At 44.4% G+C, this 20,970-nt stretch overlaps 3 protein-coding genes across 3 annotated transcripts; all 3 read left to right on the forward strand.

Annotated features, from left to right (window-relative positions):
- The first annotated feature begins 963 nt into the window (after positions 1-963).
- On the forward strand, positions 964-2,770 carry LOC104565957 (gallinacin-11-like). Its single transcript, XM_088534366.1, is given in 3 exon segments — positions 964-1,000; positions 1,911-1,961; positions 2,628-2,770. Coding segments are annotated over 3 exon segments (231 nt in total).
- A 7,620-nt stretch (positions 2,771-10,390) lies between these two features.
- LOC148592585 (gallinacin-12-like) lies at positions 10,391-11,488 on the forward strand. Its single transcript, XM_088534341.1, has 2 exons — positions 10,391-10,523; positions 11,212-11,488. The coding sequence occupies exons 1-2, from the start codon at positions 10,391-10,393 to the stop codon at positions 11,340-11,342; spliced, it is 264 nt and encodes an 87-aa protein (XP_088390467.1). The 3' UTR covers positions 11,343-11,488.
- A 6,039-nt stretch (positions 11,489-17,527) lies between these two features.
- On the forward strand, positions 17,528-19,421 carry LOC104565954 (gallinacin-13-like). Its single transcript, XM_088534339.1, has 2 exons — positions 17,528-17,828; positions 19,186-19,421. Exons 1-2 carry the CDS (start codon positions 17,768-17,770, stop codon positions 19,305-19,307), a joined length of 183 nt encoding a protein of 60 aa, XP_088390465.1. The 5' UTR covers positions 17,528-17,767; the 3' UTR covers positions 19,308-19,421.
- The last annotated feature ends 1,549 nt before the right edge of the window (positions 19,422-20,970 follow it).

Here is a 20,970-nt window from a genome sequence, read left to right on the forward strand (position 1 = left end):
GGACAAGTTAATTCAAAAGAGGTGGCAATCTTGGCAATGGCCATTACATGATACAATAGTCTGTAACTTATGGCGATGCAGAGGAAGATTTCATCTTCCTTGTTTAAAAGCTTTCCATCCAACTCCTCTTCTACTAGGAGAATGACCCAGCCAGGCCAGCAGCCCCGCTGAGATGGGTCCATTTTCGACTCGTTATCTTGTGGGTGTGCTAAAGCCTCTTGCTTTCCACGGCCAGAAAAGAACAAGAATGAGAGGGAGTTTGTCACCATAGTAAAGTGAACACGGAATGTCTTGGAGGAAGGAGCCTTGGAAAAGACTTTATACTTTGAAAAATTCCTTCATGGAGCAGCACAAGTTACCTTGTGAAGTGGACCGCAGCCGCCTTTTCTGCTGGGAAGTGATGATACTTTTATTACTGTCTCCCAATTATTTCTTGTGGGTTACTGGCTGCAGATAGACCTCTGAGACAGTCACACATTGAACTCCACACAGCAAGGTTTACACAGACACTGCAAACATTTCAGCAGCACCTTAGACCCTCTGATAAATTATCACCAAGAAGTTTCAGGTATTTCTGTGTTATTTTCACACCTCTATCACCCAAACCATGGTTGGTTTTCTCCAAGTGCATTACCAACCATCTTGAGTAACCTGGCTTTGAAGTCTACAAGTAATGCAGGTCTCTATAGGGGTCAGTATGAAGAATAGCCTTCCTAGTGCTTATTTTTGTGACCTTCTGTCATTGTTCGGGCTTAACCATGTGCAGCGGTCAAGATGTACTCCTTGCTTCATGGCCTGCTTTCCTCACTCACCAGTGCCAGGGTCCCTCAGATAGCTAGGTCAATTCCCACAGCCCTATAAATGCAAGAGTGCTTCCTCCTTCCTTGATTAAAGTTTCTGGCACTGTGGCCTGCCTCCATATTACATCTGAGACCTTCTACCACAAAGCTCTCTTCCCACCACATGGCTGTTCTCCTCTTCCTCCTCCAGGCTGTTCCAGGTAAGGGGCAAGATCCATACTAGTGTCTGTCCATGCGAGGCAATGAATCTTATTGCACAGGAGGCACCACTAGTTTTTGTAATGGTGCAGACTATACTCCACCATCCTGTTCAGCTCTTTACATTAAAGCCAATCCTTATTTCTCAGTGCAAAACCGGACATGAATAGTCAACCTTCAGTGACAAAAAGTCAAACCAGAACTGTCCCACAGAAGCCAGTACCTGGTGCTGGCTCTTAAGACTCTTTGCAGTCTCTTTATGCAACTTTATGGCACTGCTGAAAGAAGGCACCACAGAAATGACCTTCCTGTGCTTATCCCAAAATCACAAGTTCTGTCCTTTGTGTGTGGTAGGACACAGGTAGAAGTGTTCCTCTGCATTTCTCAAGTAAACTACACCAGGGAAGCTAACTATAGTTTGCCGAATACTCTGGTTCCCCTTCTCCCACCCTCCTGCTGACTCTGCATCTTAGAAAAAGGCTTTTGGGGAAGGAAGGAGCTGGAAAAATCTCCTGTCCCTGCTAACTGGGCCAGATGTCAGCATTAAATTTTAAGTCATAGGTAAATCTCTGGGTTTTGGAGCACCTCTTGCTGTCCACTAGCAAGATCGGCCTGCAGCATTGCAGTCCCAGAGCTTGGAGGAACCCAAGACTGTTCTATTCCTACCTATCACAACATAGATATAATCTGAAACTCTCCACCAACCGTTACCTTTTCTCTTCTCTATTTGCACAAAAATGTTTCTTGGAGTCCTGTGAGGTCTCATGAGGCTTCTAAAAATCACTGGAAAGGCTGCCTTTGGATTTGGGAGTAAGAGACACATAATTGGGGCCCATGGGGTTTCAGCAGGAGAAAAAATAAGAGAAATGAATTGATTCTGCAGCACAATTGAAAATTTAATTCCTTCTATAGATCTTGGCCTGCTCAAAGGCACTTCACATTGTGTTGCCTACAATGGTTTCTGTTTTCATTCATAAGTCTGCTCAGCATCTTTTGTTGCATTTTGGGCTTGCTCATGGTATCATAAAACCTACTGCATAGGTAGAAACCCAGTCTGAGCAGGCAACATTCGTAAAGGAGATTAGAAAAGTGAGGAAAAATATTCGCTATTTCTCTAGAAATATTATATTCTAAGCAGTGTCCTTCTAGCTACATGCATGGATCAGGCTGTTTCTGCACTGTTCTGCAATAAACATCACAACCACATCATTATGAAACCTGGTATATTCTCCTGGCTTCAAAGAATTAGCAGCTCAAGACTTCTAACCACAGGTATCTTTGTGTTTAAATGTTCTCACTTGCTTTTTCCTTTTAAATCAGATTTTTTTTGTCTTAAAACCTCTTGCATAATAATTTCAGTCAGTGCTATCTACTTCCATATTGCAAATGAGCAATCATTCCTATCTTCTTCATAGCTTTTTAATATCCCTCCTTCAGTTGTTTCTTTTTCAGGCTGTTAAGTCACAAATTCCTTTCCTTAAAGAAGATTCGGTTGTCCATATGATCCTTCCTTGTGTCTCTCCTTTTGGAGACAAAACTTCATGGAACTTCCTATATATGAGTGTATCACTATTTCATATGTTGATGTAATGACGTTTTCTGTTTTGACTTAAACCCCTTTCATTATAGACACTACATCAAACTTCCATATTTGTAAAGATAAGGATGGTCACTGTGTACCTTTAGAAATCAAATGTCTCCAATAATAGCTGGGACTTTGTCCTTACAAAGAATGGAAGTGCTGCAAAGAAGTGCAGCAAAGACCTCACTGAGTTGCAAAAACCCATGGAAATTCATGGAATGGAAGACAAGGAAATTTTCTTCCTGGCGGTGTAGGGAAACTGCCACATTTCTCAACATATGAAGTACGCAATTTGCTTGTGGTACCATGATTTTTCCTCCACATATCCAAGGAGATACATACTAAATAAACAAGTATAGCAATCAAAGATCCCTGGAAAGAGGCAGAATCTCCCTCTTGCACCCACACTCAGAAATCCACATAAACATAGCCACAATGTCCCTAGAAACCACATCGCCTTTTAACCTGCTCTTTACCTCCCTTCCTTTTTTTTTGTCCTGTCATGTTTCTGTGTTGTGGCACTTTGGTTTCCTGCATATTTAAACTTTGCAGCATTATGGGAGGCGATTGCTGTCTCTTTGCCCCGGCACTGAGGCTCCTGGGCCTGCTGGTGCACACTGCAACGCTCAGTGTTGGGGCTGATTGCAGAGCCTGGAGGTGCCTCTCGAAGCTGGCTATGGTGGTAAAGCTCCTTTTCCTTCCAGAAGGTAATACTAAGCTACCATCTTTCTTCAGATCACACTATTTATCCACCTCCTTTAGACACAGTAAGACACATCCTGGAAAATCCTTAGTGTGCTCTATTCTTCATTACATATTTATTGTCAAAGAGGGTCTTTTGAGGAGCTCAGCAGCTTTCAGGACATGTCTTCAGTACAAAGAACCCATGCATTCCTGGTTACTACAGTCATCTGTGCAAAGCTAGAGCAGAGAATACAAGCTGGTCTGTTTGTTTGTTTATTTTGTGCAGAAAGCTCTTCTTGATAAAATTTTTATGAGATCATCCCACCCTTCCTCCAAAACAGGCCCAAATCAAACTACCCTTGGTAATTATGGATAGGGGATAACAGGAACATTTTGTAAAATGGTCTCTTTTTCTTCTATTAAAGTGATATAAACAGTGAGTTTTCTGTAACTACCCTCACTGACGTTACTGTTGAATACTGTACTTGTTATTGGCATTGCAGCTGGATTAAGAGGCCTAAACATCTCTGTGTTGAAATAAATACAAATATATTACACATTAATAACCTTACACATAGTATTTGTGTAAGCTTATCTCAAAAGGCACACAACTGCTACAGTTTTGGAAATTGTAGAAGAAAGCCATGATTTCTTTCAATGCTGTCCATTTGCTGTTTAATACAGATGTAGATTATGGGCTGCTTCTGCTGCATAAATATTATAGCTCTGTCAAATACCTATCTTATTGTACATCTTTCCTGACTTGGTGAGAGTTCAAGCTTTCCAGACTCTTGCTGATTATTAACAAGATTATGTTTCCATAAGCATTTGAACCTATGTTCTTGAAATTCACATCATATGTGAATAGTTTTGTGAGGAAAACTCAGTCACAGCAATGTTTCATGCGAAAGAAATGAGCTGAAAAGGCTCACCTATTGTTTCCTCAAAATTTTGAAGTGCTGTAATTCCATAAACTTTTTTTTTTTTAATATGCATGTTTTTTGCTCTTGAGTGTCTTTCTGAGAGTGCTTCAAGGAGATGGAGGAGCTTCCAGGAGAAACTGATAGGTGACCTCTTGCTTCAAAGGATGCTTTGGGTGGCAGAGCACCATGTATGTCCAGCTTGGTTATTCTCATTCATTTGTGTCTGCATTCTTGTTATGGTATGATGAAAAGTTATAGCTAACCAGACCTTTTAGCAGACTTTCTAATGATCTGTTTTCTTACAAGATAAAATAACTTCTGAAATGCCTGTCTTATCTTCTTAAAATATGTTTATTTCATTTTATACCTCCATAAGTTTAAGGGTTTCTTTTTCCTCATTAAAAATACTGTTTTGTTGGAATTTAAAAAATGGATAAGTGATTGGAAGGTCCAGAATAAGAATCCTGGTCAAAACAAGAGAGGTAATGCATCTCCCTGAGAGAAGCCAGTGGCACTCAGCAGGATGTGAGAGGCACAGGTTCGCTTCCATATTTCGCCTGATCTGCATCAAGTAGAAAACTTGCCTGTTTTACATGTCACCCTGCAAGTCTAAGAAAATTCTCAGAAAATCTGGTACATTTTCTTGACTATTCAGTGTCAGAAAGACTGTATCTATACTAGCAAACTGAGCAGTCCCAGAGCCTCTTTACCTCAATGGGCAAATGTCACAATCTGGTCTTGTCTGTCGTATTAAATTTTTTTCTAAAGAACAAGAGGCTACATTTAAAGAGCCTTTTGGGAGCAATCCCTGATCTGTGCCAGGTCCCCAACTACACCTGGGAACTGTTTGAAATAGCAGCAGTTATTCTGAACTAAAACCATTTCAGGGATGTGCTAGGAATTTCACAGAACAGATGGTGAAAATCCAGTGTTTGACCCTTGTCCTATTTTTTTTTTTTATCAACCCTGTTTTATTAGTAAATATATATATATATCCAAAGGTTCAGATTTTCATAAAAGAAAGTGGTGAGGGGGAAGATTAATGGTATTTTTTTTCTCATTAGAAAAAAAATGTGGCTGTTTTTTAATGAAATGTCTTGATTTATGGCTTACTCTGAGACCCACACAAATCTAGCAAAAGTATAAACAAGCTGCGGTCTCTGTCTCCTCTGAGTCTTCCCACACATAAGTGCACCTCACTATAACACCTGATTGGTCTTTCTTGTCCTTTGATCTGCTATCATGGTAGCAACTTAAAAAAAAACTATTTCCCAACTCCCTGTATCTCTTTTGAGAAGTGATGAGCGCTCCACTGACTTGGAATTCATCCTGGTGCCTGGCAAGAGGCGGGATATGCCAATACGATGACTGTGGTTTCCAGCAAGAAGAGATCGGGACCTGCCGATATTATGTCATGCTCTGCTGCAGGTATATAGAATAAAGTGAACTGGAGATGTGGTGTCTGGAAAACTTGGAAACTTGGGATCTTTGTCTTGTGTGTAATAAGCATTATAATGGCAGTGATAATAAAATTGCTTTCTTACATTGGCATGTCTTGTTTGTCTCTCATTAGTTTCTAAAGAGCACTTGGCTGTCTGGGACTTAAAAGTGAATCAAAGTGGATCGGATTGTGATTTATTACCACTTTCTGAGAGAAAAAAATGTAAAAAGTAACTGACCCTTACGACCTCCAACTCCATACCTTGGATGCTTCCTAATTCTCATCACTTCAGCACCTGCACATCTCACAACACTACTGTGTCCTCACACGTGGCCTTCTCAGGAAGCTGGTTCATCTCCATTTCACTGAGATGCTCTCTCTCCTATTCTGGAAAAAAAAAAAGGAGAGTTGGATGATGGTGTCTAATTTACTGGAATAGAGATACCACCAAAGAGTCAAAGGGACTTCACAAGGACACACAATAATTGATGGAGTTAAAAACAGTGCCCTGACCAACATATCAGCACCTGGCAGGAGAAGTGAAAATGAGAGAAGGAAGATGGCTGGAGCCTTTTCATTCCAAGTCAAATCAAGTCGCAGGTTTGCTAGAAGATTCATTGAGGCATCATAAGACAGAAACCAGTAAAGCATAAAGAGTCTGCTTACTAGCCCCAAATCAGGTCTCGTATGCAGATAAAGCACACAAGAAATTCTTAAAAGGTCCCAACAACTCCCACAGAAACCCATCAAGGGACTAGCACTGTGACCAATGATGAAAGGCCTCCCATGAAAGCAGATAACCCACCCACAAAGGCACACTGTAAACCCAAAATGTGGAGTGTTCTGAGCATATGAAGGGACAGGAGGAACCCCACCTGCATGTACCCATAGCTCAGCAGGCACGCAAGCTGGTGGAGGACACGGCTCAGCGCGGGGACTTTCCAGGCAAGCATTTATCACTTCTAATCAGATCCCAGGTGAGTGTCAAGTGCACTGGCTGCCCTCAATGGACCTGGGTTACCTAGGTCTGGAAGGAGGTGCCAGCAACATGCAAGAAAGCAGGTGTACACCACAGCTCCGCCAAAGAGTGAAAAGGGTCTTGCCTATTCAAGACCTATCCCTGTCAAAATCCTGACACTGAATAACTTATCTTTCTTTTGCCAATGTTTTTGTAAAGAAATGTTCAGCTTCAAAATTCGGGATTGGTAACCCTTGGTGCCTAATGCAATGGTGCATCTACATTAACAAGCTTTTGCAATGAGGATCTTAGATATTGGATTGTTTCCTGTGTTTATAGACAGATTATTTACATCCCATTTCCACTCCAGAATGTCACAGTCATTTGGCTGTGTGTAGAAAGCCACACACAGACATTCACACTCTATGGAGATGAGCCTCTCCACACCACAGAAGTTGAATTTTCTCTTTCTGCTTGGGGGATCCTGAACGCAAACTCAAGAGAGCACTTCATTATTGGAGTGGAAAAGCACTTAAAAAGCTACAAAGCCTGGAGAGAAAAGGCAGAAAAATTCTGCATTTCACAAAGCTTGAGCAGGCTCACCTGGGAATGACATGTGGCTGCATCAGGCATTGACACTGCTCTTTCTCCAAGATTAGTATCTTTCAGGAACCAAATAGTCCATAGCTTCAAATGGGGCTGTGGGGGCAGGACAACCTCAGATAAATCCTTTATATCGCTTACAGAGTGCATGAAACCTGAGCACAAGTAATTCCTGCCCCTCCTGCCAGCAGAGCTTTCCAAGTAGAGCAGAGCTTTCCAAGCACAAAACCTCTCTCCCATCCATTCTCCTATCCTGACGCCTTGCAGAGATGGAGTTCCTCTGGCTTGTCTTGCCAATCATCCTCCTGAATCCTCCAGGTAAGGAAGGAAAGTGCTGGGCTGCAGAAGGAGATCTCGGGTATTTTGCAGACATGGAGACTTCACCCACCCTGCAGGCTCGGAGTGTGATGGGTACTCAGAGCTTAACAAGGCTCTTGGAGACAGGGGCATCCCCGCTTGAAGGACCACTCAAATAGGAGCGAGGAGCATCTGAGGAGGCTGTGAAGGGCTGGGCTGGTGGGCAGAGCAGGGCACTGTGCTGGGAAGTATTCGGAGAGAGAGAGAGAGCACCTGCTGCACATCTGTGAAGGATGAGAGTGACAGGGTAAATATTGGATGCCACAAGGGTACACTTATAGGGCAAACCAAGAATTCAGATGCGCTCTGCTCTCCCATGACTGTTCTGGGTATTAGCGAGCAAAATCCATGAGTTTAAGTAAAGGAGACACCAGGGCCACTCCAGAGGTAAGACTTAAAAGCTTTCTCCAACGAGGGGGTACTTCCTATTAAGTAGCGCAGAAGCCTGGGATAGAGACTCAAACTCTACCACAATTCTGCTGAGAAGCCTTGGGCAAGACATATCCTTTTAGATCTCCAAAAATCATTAGAAAAGACTATAATCACTTAAGAACCGGTCTATCATTTTATTTCTATTTGCAAGTATTTCACATCTGGACGAGCTAGGCTGCAGGGTCACCTCTTGTGCTTGCTAATAGCCCAGGTTCTTTTCCTGTGTCTGACGCAGTGGTTTCTGAACAAATTGGCATTTCATGTACATCTTTTTTTTTTTTTTTCCTGCAGGAAATGCCCAGGAAACAAGAAGATGCATGCTTGCAGGTGGGGTGTGCCGGTGGGGACCCTGCTTCTTAGATGAATATGTTATCCAGCATTGCTTTGGACCATTAATTCCATGCTGCAAAGAAGCAGCAAGAAAATACCGCCCCCACTACCCCGTTCCAAAAAGAAACAAACTGTTGGCGAATCAGGTCTCTTAAAAAGCTAAAGATCATTCCTTCCTCTTTTTTGGTCTATTTGTTTCTGTTTTCCAGTTAAGCATTTATATTCAGTTATATCCATTATAAAATGGATATCAGGAGAATGCAGTTGTCTCGTTGTCTGCACAGTTGATATGCTTTTCACTTCTGCTATGGCTTTGTAGCAAATGCTGTAACTAATCTAGAAATATGTAAAACACCTCTCAGGTTGAGTTTGCCACTTCTTGGCATCCAGTGATTATAGACTGCATACAGACTTGAATTCTTATGTCGTCTGTAACCAATAAAATGCCTAAAGCCCAACAGAGCAGAACTCGGTGCTATGTGTGTGTTCCCAGACACCTGCTAAAGCACATTCCCAGGCCCCTTATTTGAAGGAATTATATCCCAGGTGGTTGGAGGGAGAACAAACTTCACATAGAAAAATTTAGCTGGGTGCTCCTGCCACGAGATTACAGAAGAAGCTACAGTCTCACAATCTCTGTGTTCATGGAGTGCCAGAGTGGGCAACTGAGACCTAGATAACATTTGCACCTCTGTGTTTAATCTACTAGCATGTGTCCAGACGTGATCTTCACCTCCATCAGCAAGGCAGACTAGAAATATCTATGAAGGGTCTCTGAGCATCTCTTTCAGGGGTATTTGCTGAAGGAATAATTCCGGGGGTTGGTGGGATCACCAACCTCTGTCATCTTGGCTCTGAGTGTCTCTCCCATCAGACTAGTGGGTCACAGGCCTGAAGGATCCTGGATGGGCAATGAAGGACATAGCAGTTCTGCTGCAGTTTCATGGGCTCCCTGGATGTGAAATATTTTACTCAAAAGGCTATAGAGCATTCAAGGAAATCTCTGACTTTTGGTCTTCCTGGCTTTAGAAGGCCAGACTCAGTTGCCCGCTTACAAACATGTGGTGTCCCTTGAGCTGACGAAGGGTATCACATTTGGTTTCTAGAAAGGCATATGCATGTCCTTCCTGCCAATCTCAAGTGGAAATATCTGATAATTAAACATCTCAAGTGACAAGAAATGTGTAGATGAGGCACTTAGGGCCATGGTTTAGCAGGAATGGTGGTGATGGGTTTACAGTTGGACTTAACTTAATGATTTTAAAGGTCATTTGCAACCAAAATGATTCTGTGATTCTATAATTCTATGACACAAGGCACCTCTGTGAATCAATATCTTTGTGGCTGCAAATCCAGAAGATTAAACGACTTTATCAAGTGCATGTGAATAACTCTTGTTTTTTTTCCAAGAAGAAGTGATTTTTTTTTAAACCTGGGCCTGTCCAGTTTAACCTCAGCTGTCCAGTTTAGGAAGTATCCACAGAAATAACTATATTAATAGGGCCAAAGGGCCATCAATCAACAGGGCCAGCAGCCAAGTGAGGGCAGCTGGAATATCTGATGCTGATTTTACAGCAAAAGCTGCACATCTATCACAAGCAGGGTGCTGCTGAGCTACCTCCTCTACCAGTGGTGTGGAGAAGCACTGTGTGGTCATCCCGCTCTGGAATGAGGCCTCCCAAATTCCTCAGAAGCCAAAGCTGTAATGACTTTTTGGCAGGAAAACTACATCCAGGTTTCAGATGGAATAAAAATCCAAAGGAGCTCAGGCAGAAATGAATCACTCTTAGCCTGCGTGGCTCTTCTCTCTGCAGCTCCTCAGTCTTTGCAAGTTACCACCCTCCAGCTCATCAGCACTCCAGGCTCTTCACTGTCTACATTTGGCAATCTACCAGTCCAAAAATGCCAAGTGCCAGGAACAGGAAGCAGGGAAGCCGATAATCAGGGCATGTAAAACGAGTCGACATTGTTTGGAGCGGCATCGCTGGGTCAGAACGACACAGAGCAGGATTTCTGAGCAGCGACTGCTACACTGGAGACGGGATTATAGCTAATTCCTGCCTGTACCCTCCCTCTTCCAGGATGCTATCCAGCATGCCAATGGCATACAGAGGCTGCTGCAAAATCTCTAGCTCAGCCCTGATGCTTTCCAGCAGAATCAAAGCAATGGGGATCCTTTGGTTCTTTTTAATCTTCATCTCCTTGACTGCTCACGGTAAGACCAGGAAGGCCAAGGGTGGTAAATGGAGGCAGCTGGGAATAGGAATAAGCTTTCATAGCCAAACAATCACATCAATGTATTATAGGTACTGAGTGGGGGGAAGTGTCCTTAAGTTTCTGGGTGAAGGAATGGGTCAGGCACTTTGGCAAAATGTGTAATTCCATCCCTAGGGGAATAAGGAGGGAAATATCTTTGAAAATGGGACATTGCTCTGTCTTTCCAGGCAGAGTATTTGGGCAAACTTTAGAGGATGTGTCTTTTACCTCTGCTCTGGTGTTTCTTTCTGGAGCCCTTGGAGAAGTGTTTCCTCTTTTTCTCAGACTGCAATTGTTTCCTCGGTAGGGTGATGGCAGCTGAACCAACCTCCAGTGGAAGGTCTTTGACAATACCCTAAAAAAAAAAAAAAAAAAAAAAAGACTGTATGACAAAATGATACACGAGATTGGCTTTGAGCCTCAGGACTTTTTAATTAATTTATTTATTTTGGGAGGAGGTGGTGGTGGGGGGTAATAAATACAGATATCACAAGGTGTCCTTTAACACAGGGATCCTGGCCACGCTCTTTGAGATTTGCATGCCCAGGCTCCATGCAACTCTCAGTCTTGCCTCGGCTGATCAGGCACCCTTGTGTTAAATAAAACCCCATGCATTTTACCTATCAACTTGCTGCTTCTTTGTACAGGAAATGCTTATGGACCAGGTAGCTGTAACCACGAAGGGGGCTTGTGCCGAGTTGGAAACTGTGCTTCTGGTGAATATCTGACTGGTTTCTGCTTTGAACCTATCATCCTGTGCTGCAAAATTTTGTCCTGACTCCTATAAAAAAGGCTGAAAATTTCCCAAGGAGCAAACTGCAACACATGGAGACCTGCAGGCTCCACTAACAAGGAACAGGCTGTGACTGTGTTTTATCTCTTGGGAAGGAATGTTTTGTCTTTCTATGACTGTTGCTCCCCTGGGACAACTTTTGCTCCAGTTGTCAGAGGCTATGGATTGACTAGTGGACTTTTAAACGTGTTGCCTTTTGCTGTGACTTTTTAGAAGATGCTGCAACAGGAAGGAATTGGGCCATTCCATTTGCTTATGTATATTGCCCCCTTTGACATTTGTCAGTTATCTGTTATGCTCAGGTGAGAAATTGCCTCTCCTTACCTGAAAGCAATAAACCTGAAGTTCAACAGAACAGCAAGTGCCCTTCTGTGACTCCTGAGTCCTCTCAGAAAAATTGCTGGTGATGGGTTACACTGTTTCCCATTAACCAGAAGCCAACACAGTGATCCATTTCCCTGGAAAATCACTGCAATGGAGCAGCCCTCTACCATCATTCCTGGTCCAAAACCTGTTTTGACATAAGGCCAAGTGTGACCCATATGTCTCGTTCCCAGGCTGTGCCAGGTATTTATAAGCACTGGGAAAGGCTGGCTAAAGGGTTAAAACATGGAGAAGGAGCAGGAATTCCCCATGCACATACCTCTGTGCTTACCCACACATAGGCTACACAGAGGCAGGTTTTATAGCAGTGGTGAATATGCTGTCCCCATACACCCCCAGCTCCAACAGGCCATGCAAAGCCCAGTAGGGAGGATCCCATTTCATTCTTTCATAGCACAGAGAGAAGAAGGAAGAACCCAGCGTCACAGCTGGGTGAGAGATTTGAAGACTATGCAAAATATTCCTCACTGTCTTCATCCATGGACTGCATTTCTGGTATTTCTCCTTTCTCTGTAATCACCAGGCAAGAAGTGCAATTCAATTAGCATGTTTGTACCCAGCAGCTTTCTGTCTATGAGATGTCTCAGCCTAAACCAAACTGGTCTCCCCATGCACTCAGCCCTTCTGTGTTTCTTTCTTCTCCTTTAACTTTTCAGCCTGAAGCATCTTGATGCCCCTGCACCACTTACTAGTTTGCTCTTGGTATCCATGTCCCAAGAAAGAGCCTGTCTCCGGGACAATCACATCTGTATAAGCAAGAAAACAATGATCTAATGAGAGAATTATGCCAATTAGCTCACTCACTGGTCAGAGCCAGGGAAAAGTCCTCCCTAGGAGGCAAAATTCTTTCTCTGATGAATCAAACAGGAAAATTCCCATTGACTTCATTAGGGTCAGGACCCATGATGAGAGGTTCAAAGATGAACTCACTTGAGTAACTTGATTCTCTGGGTGATTCTGAGGCCGCCCACAAGCAGCCCAGCTATTTTCTTTTGGGTTTTTATAACACACGCAGAGCACCGTGTGGGACTTGAGCACACACAGGGAGATACCAGCACCTCACTGGAGATCCTCTGCCCTTAGAAGAGCTGACAGGAGAGCCCTAATTGCACAGACCTGCCTGTTGGCTTGGGAACCACAGCTGAAAACAGAGATGGGCTTGAGCCCAGAGCCAAATTCCTCACCGTGTTGTAAGGACTCCAGGCCAGCTCTCCAACGCACATTGATATAGGAACTCAGCACAGACAGGCAATGTAAATCAAGGAGCATTTCCAAATCATTTTATTTATCACATTCATCCACACAGATGATGATTCACGCCTCTTATCTTGATGAATGTTAGCCACCATGTTTACAGCCTGCTTTCCTACGAAAGTGAAGCATACGAGCTCATGCTGCTCTTCTTGTAAATCTCTTCTGACCCCTATATATTTTGAACCTGTTGGGCAGACGAGTTTTGACTCAGCTAAGTCAAAGGGGTAGGGTGGAAATGCTTGGCCAGCTTGGCCAACCTACCTGACAGCTTCACGGTGTCTGTCTGGAAGCCACATGACTGTAAATGCAAGCTGCTTCTGCAAGGCACTGTCCCACACTTCCCTGGCTATGTATTCCCTTGCTTAAAGAGATGGCTGAAAAATAATTCTCAATAAATAAATAAATAAATAAAATAAAAAGCTGTTTTGCTACAGACCTCTGAACTCTCAGATAGGTTTTGACCTGTTTCCCTTTGCCAAGTGCCCAAGTTGTTTCCCTCCAAACTCATTCGTGCTTATTGCCTCATGCAAGAGATAAAATCTCTCTTTTATGAGGAAGTCATGCCCACCACCACATCAGCACCTGCTGCTTGAATGAAACAATAATATAATAACAGTATAAGATGTTTTAGTGTACGTATATGATAGGGTATGCTGCTCCCACGGAAACCAAGGAAATCCAGGCAAAGACCAGCAGTGTGGAGAAAAATCAGTTACTTACAGGGTGGTGCATCCTGTATCCCCAGAGAGAAGGAAATGCTCAACTCCTCTTACTATGGAAAGGCTTTTTTCCACTCAGCCCGTATCTATACACCTGTTTGTTTTCATTTCATGGGACCAGACCCAAACACCATTTCCACCCCTTATATCCTCAAAACAATTAGTATTTCTTATTATAGGCACTCAGCAAAGGGCATCTCCAGCATGACCCTATGCTCTAGCTGCAGGAATCCCTTCCATGAAGAACAATCTTGCCTGTGCTGCACTGTTTCCATGAGGGTTAAACCCCATGGAGTCAGTGGAGTTACTCTGAACCGCTCCTGACACCAACGCCTGCATTACTGCATGTAGAAATAGGGTGGACAGTCAGGCAAAGTAAAGGGGATGCCAGGATAGCAGAATAAGTAACAAGGTAAAGTCTACTATTCTTTAAGAGATCTGGGCTGATTTGGACATGAATCAGACCAAGGGCTGCTCTGAAAAGAGATTAGGCTGAAATTCTTGACCTCATTGGAAAAAAAGCAAATGAGGAAGAAGACACTAGTGAGAAGGCTTGGGAATCCCTTAGCTCTAGCTATAACTGACAGAGCTCATATGGCTACAGAAATAGGGGTTCTTCAGTATGACCCTAGTTGTCCCATGCCGGTTTCTGAAAGAGACATTAAAAAAAAACGTCCAGACATCTTGGGAGATATATTTTGAGCATTTGCAGCCATTTCAGCTCCTGTAGCTACAGGGACAGCCCAAGGATTCAGATAGGCTAGAGATCTGCCCTCGTGTCTGCTCTCTTGATCAGCACAAGCCTCAGGAATAACTGGAGATGTTCGTTCATGAAAACAAGGCCTGAATGTCCCCCTCGCTGGAATTTGTTTGCTGTTCCCAAGCAACAAGCCAGTGTTTGCTTGGCAGAGACAGCCAGACTAAAATGAAATCCTCTGCTTGTGGTCTATAAACAACCACGTAAGCTGAGCTGTGTGATCAGACCTGGAATGATGGTCAAACGGGCTCCTCTTTGAGTAAGCTGAGCTCTCATAACCTTGGACAAACCTCTTGTATTCAGGATGTCCTTCACATCTGCAGCAGGCCCGAGCAAAGCAATGCAAACGCTTGCATGACTCCCACAAGCTCAGGAGAAAGAGGGTCAAATTCAGTCTTTGCCCTTGGCTGTTCCTTCCACCATCCAGGCTGAGCGGCCATCCTGCCACAGTCCAGATGCAGGACACGTTAGGAGGCTAAAATGGGTCTGAAATCAAAGGCTGTGTCTGCACAGGTCAAACACTGTAATGCTCATGCTCAAATATTGGCAGGTGCCCATCCTTACTGTTGAATTACTACCACTATCCCTGGCACAGATTTGGCTTGGAGCGACTAGCCATTTCCTAGACAATTTTTTTGGCACAGTTTGAAGTCTGGCACATGCCACAGGCTGTTTGTAATGGACATCTGAATGTGGCCATACAAACGGAGGTTGGGAGGGAAGAGGTGAGCTGTGTGCTGTGCCCTTTTGCCATGGGGTAAAGAGCAGCATTTAAAAAAAAAAAAAAAAAAAAAAAAAGGAGAGGTAGGACAAACTTTTAAACTTTTTAGAGTCATGCCATTTAGAAGGAAGTATAATGTGGAACTTGTAAATGGTTTTGGATAGAGACTGGTCAACTAGTTGGAAGGGAAATTTAGGGAGGGTTACTTCACAAACAAGCAAGAGAGAGACAAGGACCTCCTCATAGAAGAAAGCACTGACTACAAGCTGGATGTGCTGGATGTGCAAAGCAGGAAGGCAGGAGCCCTCCCCAAAGGTTAGGGTCCTTCTTTCTATGTTGAGCTGCAGAGATTTAGAGAATCTGGTAGGAAGTAACAGGGAAAATGAGGATGAAGGATGGCAGGGCAGATGGGTGAGCTGAGAAGTGGCTGGAAAACGGCCTCCAGGAGGCCCTTGTATCACTGCATGGTTGGCCTCTATGGTTTCCTCCTGTGGTCATCCTTGCTGCAAAGAGAGTAAATGTATCCCAAGCTTCAGAGACAAGTAGCCTGATTTTAAAAATCCAGCTGCTCAGGTCCTGACCCAAAGCCAGACAAAGTTAGTAGAGACGTCTGCTCCCGTTTCAGACTGCGGGTTGGGTGGGATGTAGATTGACTTGGACTCTTCCACAGCCTCTAAAAACCCCCAAGGGCACCTTGGAGGAGTTTTTATGGTGTGAGTCAGAGCACAAAGATTGACCTCTGAGCTCTGCGGGATCTGAAGGAAACCAGCTGGTGGCAGGATGGGAGCCGGAAAGAGCAGGAACAACTGCATCCAATGCAGGACTTCACCACAGGCTGAGGCTAACATGGTGTAGGGATCGTGCAGGAAGGAGCAAGCCCAGCTGCACTCAGAGCAATTGCTCAGGAGACAGAAGCTTCCTGCCCCTGACTTCTGGGAAAAGATAAAACATGGCTTTTTGCCATCCATCAGCAGCACCTGGTATTCTGGCTCTAGATCTAGTCTCTAGAGCACATCCAACTGGCTTTACAGACATGCTGAGACACAACGGGTCACACGGTTGGAGCAGGACACTCATTTGGTTGATTCCAATAGCACATTCCTCCCTGCTAGGGTTGTAGCTCAAGACAGTTGCAAGCTCTCTCCTGTTCTCTGTCCCCATGTCCTGGACGTGACTGAAGAGGCTGAGCCACCAGCCACTGTCTTGGGTACAACACCATGAGAATCAACATGCTGGATAATACCCCCACCGCATCATCTCTCACGATGAAGATGCAGATCTTCATCAAGACGTGTTGGCTTACGGTCTTCTGACAACCACACAAAGCAGTTCTGCTAGATACACAAAACCCAAGCCCTCTGGAGAACATCTACACACATCCCTGAACCCACCTCTCCCACAGACACAGTTAAGATCCTCATTTTCTTCCCCAAAGTTAAGTGCTGCCTGTGTGCATGACACCCCGTTTCATGTTCCTCGTCCTGAGATCCAAAGTTCAGCTGGTGAAGGGCCCCTTATCTGCACTGTTTGATGAAGCTGATCCTTGTTCTGTTCAAGCAGCCTGAAGGCCAGTGGCTTTACTTTTTTCACTACTGGCTGGCATCCAGTCTGCAAATAAAAAGCCATCAGAGTGACTAGCAATGGGAAAATGAAAGACACGGTGACACCTTTTGCTGCTTTGCTGCTGTAAAAATAAATGTTTAGAAGATTTCTATTTCCTCTTGCACTTTTGGATGCAGTTTGGGGGAGATTTCTGTTTACTATTTGTTGTGTGTTGCTTTCCTCCATTGCAGCTCGGGTCCCACCTTTCCTGGTTTCCCAGAACTGAGCTGGAGAATTAACACAAACCAAAAAGCTTGCCAGATTTCTTGGGAGATTTGTAATAAACACCTTTTTTTTTTTTTCCTAAAGTCCCTGCTCATGATAATTACTTCAAGATATTTCAGCTTTCCTACTTAATAAACACATAAACACATACGCAAGGTGTTGAATTACATTTTACCTCACAATTGTAAACAAAAACTTGGAAAACGATCACTTGGCAAGCCAGAAGTTGGGAAATACAATCAGAGTTTTGATTTTTAATTATTTTTAAGCTTGCTTTGTGATGTTTGGGAGTTCTCAGGAGGAAACTGGATTTTTTTCATGCTTGAGCTTTTCAAGGCTAAACACAGGGACTGGAAATAAACACTTTGATCCTCCAAACCCATATGCTCATGTCTGCAAGCACAAGAACAGCCAGACTGTGTCAGCCCTAACAGCCTAACCCAGCAGCAGCCAGTAGCAAAATCCCCAATGCGCAGTGCAATTTGTTGACAAAACTCTGCGCTTTTTTAACCTTTTTCTTTTTTTTTCTTTTTTTTTTTTTTTCTGTAATGCAATGTATCTAAGACTGTGAATGTCCCAGCGCAACTGTTTGCTGGAATGTTGAAATGTATCTGAGATTGGCAAAGTTCCCTCCACTCCAGGAATGTTGCACAACCCCCTGGACTTATAAATCCAGGATTTCCCTGTTCCCACCTCTTCTCGGCCCCTCATTCCTCCTCACAGGTGGAATTTCCACCAAGGCTCAGCCATGCGGATCTTCCAACTGCTCTTTGCAATCGTGGTCACGCTCCTCCTCCAGGATATTCCCGGTAAGGATAAAATACTTTCAGGTGTTTCTGGGAAAAAGAGACAAAACAGGTTCCCACTTTGAGGTAGGCGAGGACAAGACAAGGCCCTCAAGCTAAGCTGACACTGACCTGCCCCTTGCTTCCAAGGACCAAATATATTTCTAAACAGTCTCCAAGGAGTTCCTGGTTGCAGAGCCTTTGCTGGAAGCGGTTTTCCAGGCTCACAGACAGCCTGGAAAGGGCTCCTCATCTCCATCATCTCCAAAGCCATAAAGAGATACTGAGTCTGAGCCAGGAGCCCGAAGCTCTGACCCAGACCAGGATGCACATCCCTTCCTCTGCAGAACGAGGAGAACCCCCTGAATTTGAAAGGCCTTCGTAGTCTCCACGTTTAGAGGATGGGCTTCGGGACAACCAAGGGCAACAGTGCAATATTGCCTAGCAGCCTTGCCCTGATGAGGAGAGAGGTTTATTTTAGGAACATTGTGCACGTGTTTTCTGGAAGAAACAGGTGCATTTTTTGTGCATCAGCTGCTGCTAGATGTCACAGGACACATAGACACTGTGAGGAACAGAAAGGGTTAGCAAGCTGCAAAGTTAGGTGGAAAATTTTTATCTATAACAGGGAGTGAGCTTTGGTGTAAGGTGGGAGTAAGGCCTGTTAGGTTGTTGTTTTTTGGTTTTGTGTTTTTTTGTTTGTTTCTTTTGGTCTGTATCTTCTGGGGTTCTTTTTTAGTAGAAAGGTCACACTTGTTGTGGCTTTTTCAGTCACTGCTTGCATATTTATCGGGAATTTAGATCTCATCCAGCTATAATGTCATTATGGTGTTATTAGGACTGCAGTAGCACGGCTACAGCGGAAATCAACTCTGACAAACAAGAGGAGGAGACTTCTCCACTCAGCTTCCCAGCTTGTTTATGTTCTTATCCAGTTAACTCAAGTCTCAGGGATGGAGGCAGGAGAGAGAGGAGTTTGCCCACTTCACTGATGGTGCTAATATGCCCTTGAACTTTCCCAAAACCCCAAAACTTGGCCTTCCTATATAAAGAAATGAGTTTTTAGCAAGTTAAGATTAAGAGGATTAAATAAGTGAATGAAACACTCTAAGAAAAACCCTTTCCTGGCTTTTGGTGCTAACCAAGGGATCCACCTCACCTGGCTCAGCCACCCCAAAGTCTGGCATCCCATCCAGGCTGGTTGTTAAGAGGCTCCCAGTGCTTGGTGGGAGGAGATGATCCTCTCAATGAGGAGATGATCCTCTCAAGCACCTCTGACCATAAGGCAGCTGAATTTTCCTGTCAAAACCTGTATCTGTGCTCAGAGAGTGATGACATCCTGGGTGGGTTCCCACCTCTCCTGTCTCTTTGTCTTGTGCAGTCAGAGGCCTTTCGGACAGCCAGCAGTGTCGGAGCAACCGCGGCCACTGCCGGAGGCTCTGCTTCCATATGGAGCGCTGGGCTGGGAGCTGCAGCAACGGTCGCCAGCGCTGCTGCCGATGAACACGGCCGTGCCAGGTGGGACCATCTACCAAGACCAGCCTGAAACCAGGACTGCACATAGGACTGGCTTTTGGACACCACCTGTGTCTACACCCACAGTCCAGCTTCTCCATCACCAATAAATCTGGTTTTATATTTTTTTTTTCTGAGTTCACATTTCCCTGTGAGATGGATCATCCTGCCTGACATCTGGGGTTTGATACACTTTGCACAAAGTCATTTGGAGCTTTCTGAGATGCATGGGGATGCATGAGACATCTGGCAGAGGTGGCCCAGGACCCACGGGAGATCCATAGAGAGGGATCTGCTGCTCTTGTTTGAGCAATTGGACAGGTTCCCATCCAGTCCATCCATTGCCCATCTCTATCTCTGTCTACAGAAGACACCACAGCAGGAAACCACATTCTTACCTGACCTCTTGTTTGCATGAACAGGAGAAAGAAAGAAAAAGAGAAAAAGAGAAAGACGCTGGCTTTTTCTCTTTTCTAAAGAAAAAGAGAAAAAACTCATATGATGATAAAAGCTGTGAGAGCTTTTATGGCGTTGATGCTGTTTGGTGGTATGGGATGAGTGTGATTGCAGGTGTGGGGATGGAAGAAGAGGATCCAAACAGCAAGCAGCTGGTCTGGCTTTGGGAGTGCTCTGAGTGATTGCTTTTGGGATAGCTGTAAAATAGATGAATAAATGCAGTTTGCTAAACAAAAAAAAAAGAGAGAGAGAGAGAGGAGAGGAGAGGAGAGGAGAGGAGAGGAGAGGAGAGGAGAGGAGAGGAGAGGAGAGGAGAGGAGAGGAGAGGAGAGGAGAGGAGAGGAGAGGAGAGGAGAGGAGAGGAGAGGAGAGGAGAGGAGAGGAGAGGAGAGGAGAAAAGAAGGAGAGAATTCTTGCCAGAGGAGATATGGTGAATGAGCATGCAAAGAAAGATGCAAAGACGAAGAAATCACTACCCTTTCTCGGAGCCAGAACGAGACTCCAGCTATATCAGGCTTTGTGACAGCAGGTGGCAGTCCCAGCCTGTTGCCAGCGCAGGACAAAGCAGAAATGTGAGGATCCCTCCCGAAAACCTCGCTGTCTTGAGATCCCTGCAGCACCAGGCAGAGAGCAGCTCTGCAAGGACAGGGGTGTGCAAGGAGGGGAACTGCTGTCCCACTTGCCGTATGTTTAAAATCATAAACTGACAGCTTTTTTTTGATAAAAGTTACAAAATTAACTTAAGAACTGGATGGAGATGAGAAGGGAAAGGGCATGGAAGTAAAAGAAATCACAGGGAAGAAGTTGGAGTTACAAAATGGTAAGACTAGGGGTTGAGGCTTACCAGATCTGAATATTAATCCCTACCTATTAAGCGCTAAACCCTAACTACTAATCCCTAACTACTGCAGTATCCTGCAACCTTCCTGTGAGCTGGCAGTGTTGATAGCTCCAGCCTTCCACCAACGAGATGTCCGTGGAAGAAAAGCTCTGCAAAGCCCTGATGCAGCCAAAGGACATCAGGGGGCTCAGAGTTCCCTGCTTGCCCCAAGGGCATAAATGTTCTAAGAGGCAAGTTCAGGCATTTTGAAGCTGTGCAGTCCCTGATCCATGCCACGGTAGTGTCTGGAGGAGGGACTCGTCCTTTTCTTCCTCGTTTGCTGACGTATTATTTGCAATTAGGATAGATGTCTCT

The sequence above is a fragment of the Tinamus guttatus genome, unplaced genomic scaffold (genome assembly GCF_059628265.1).
Source record: "Tinamus guttatus ecotype Peru unplaced genomic scaffold, ASM5962826v1 Tinamus_guttatus_pri_ptg000548l, whole genome shotgun sequence".
Classification (NCBI taxonomy): domain Eukaryota; kingdom Metazoa; phylum Chordata; class Aves; order Tinamiformes; family Tinamidae; genus Tinamus; species Tinamus guttatus.

Coding starts and splice junctions, on each gene's coding strand:
- LOC104565954 (XM_088534339.1), top strand. CDS start 17,768: ATGCGGATCTTCCAACTGCTCTTTGCAATCGTGGTCACGCTCCTCCTC. Junction 17,829..19,185: donor CCTCCTCCAGGATATTCCCG/GTAAGGATAAAA, acceptor TGTCTTGTGCAG/TCAGAGGCCTTTCGGACAGC.
- LOC148592585 (XM_088534341.1), top strand. CDS start 10,391: ATGCTATCCAGCATGCCAATGGCATACAGAGGCTGCTGCAAAATCTCT. Junction 10,524..11,211: donor CATCTCCTTGACTGCTCACG/GTAAGACCAGGA, acceptor TTCTTTGTACAG/GAAATGCTTATGGACCAGGT.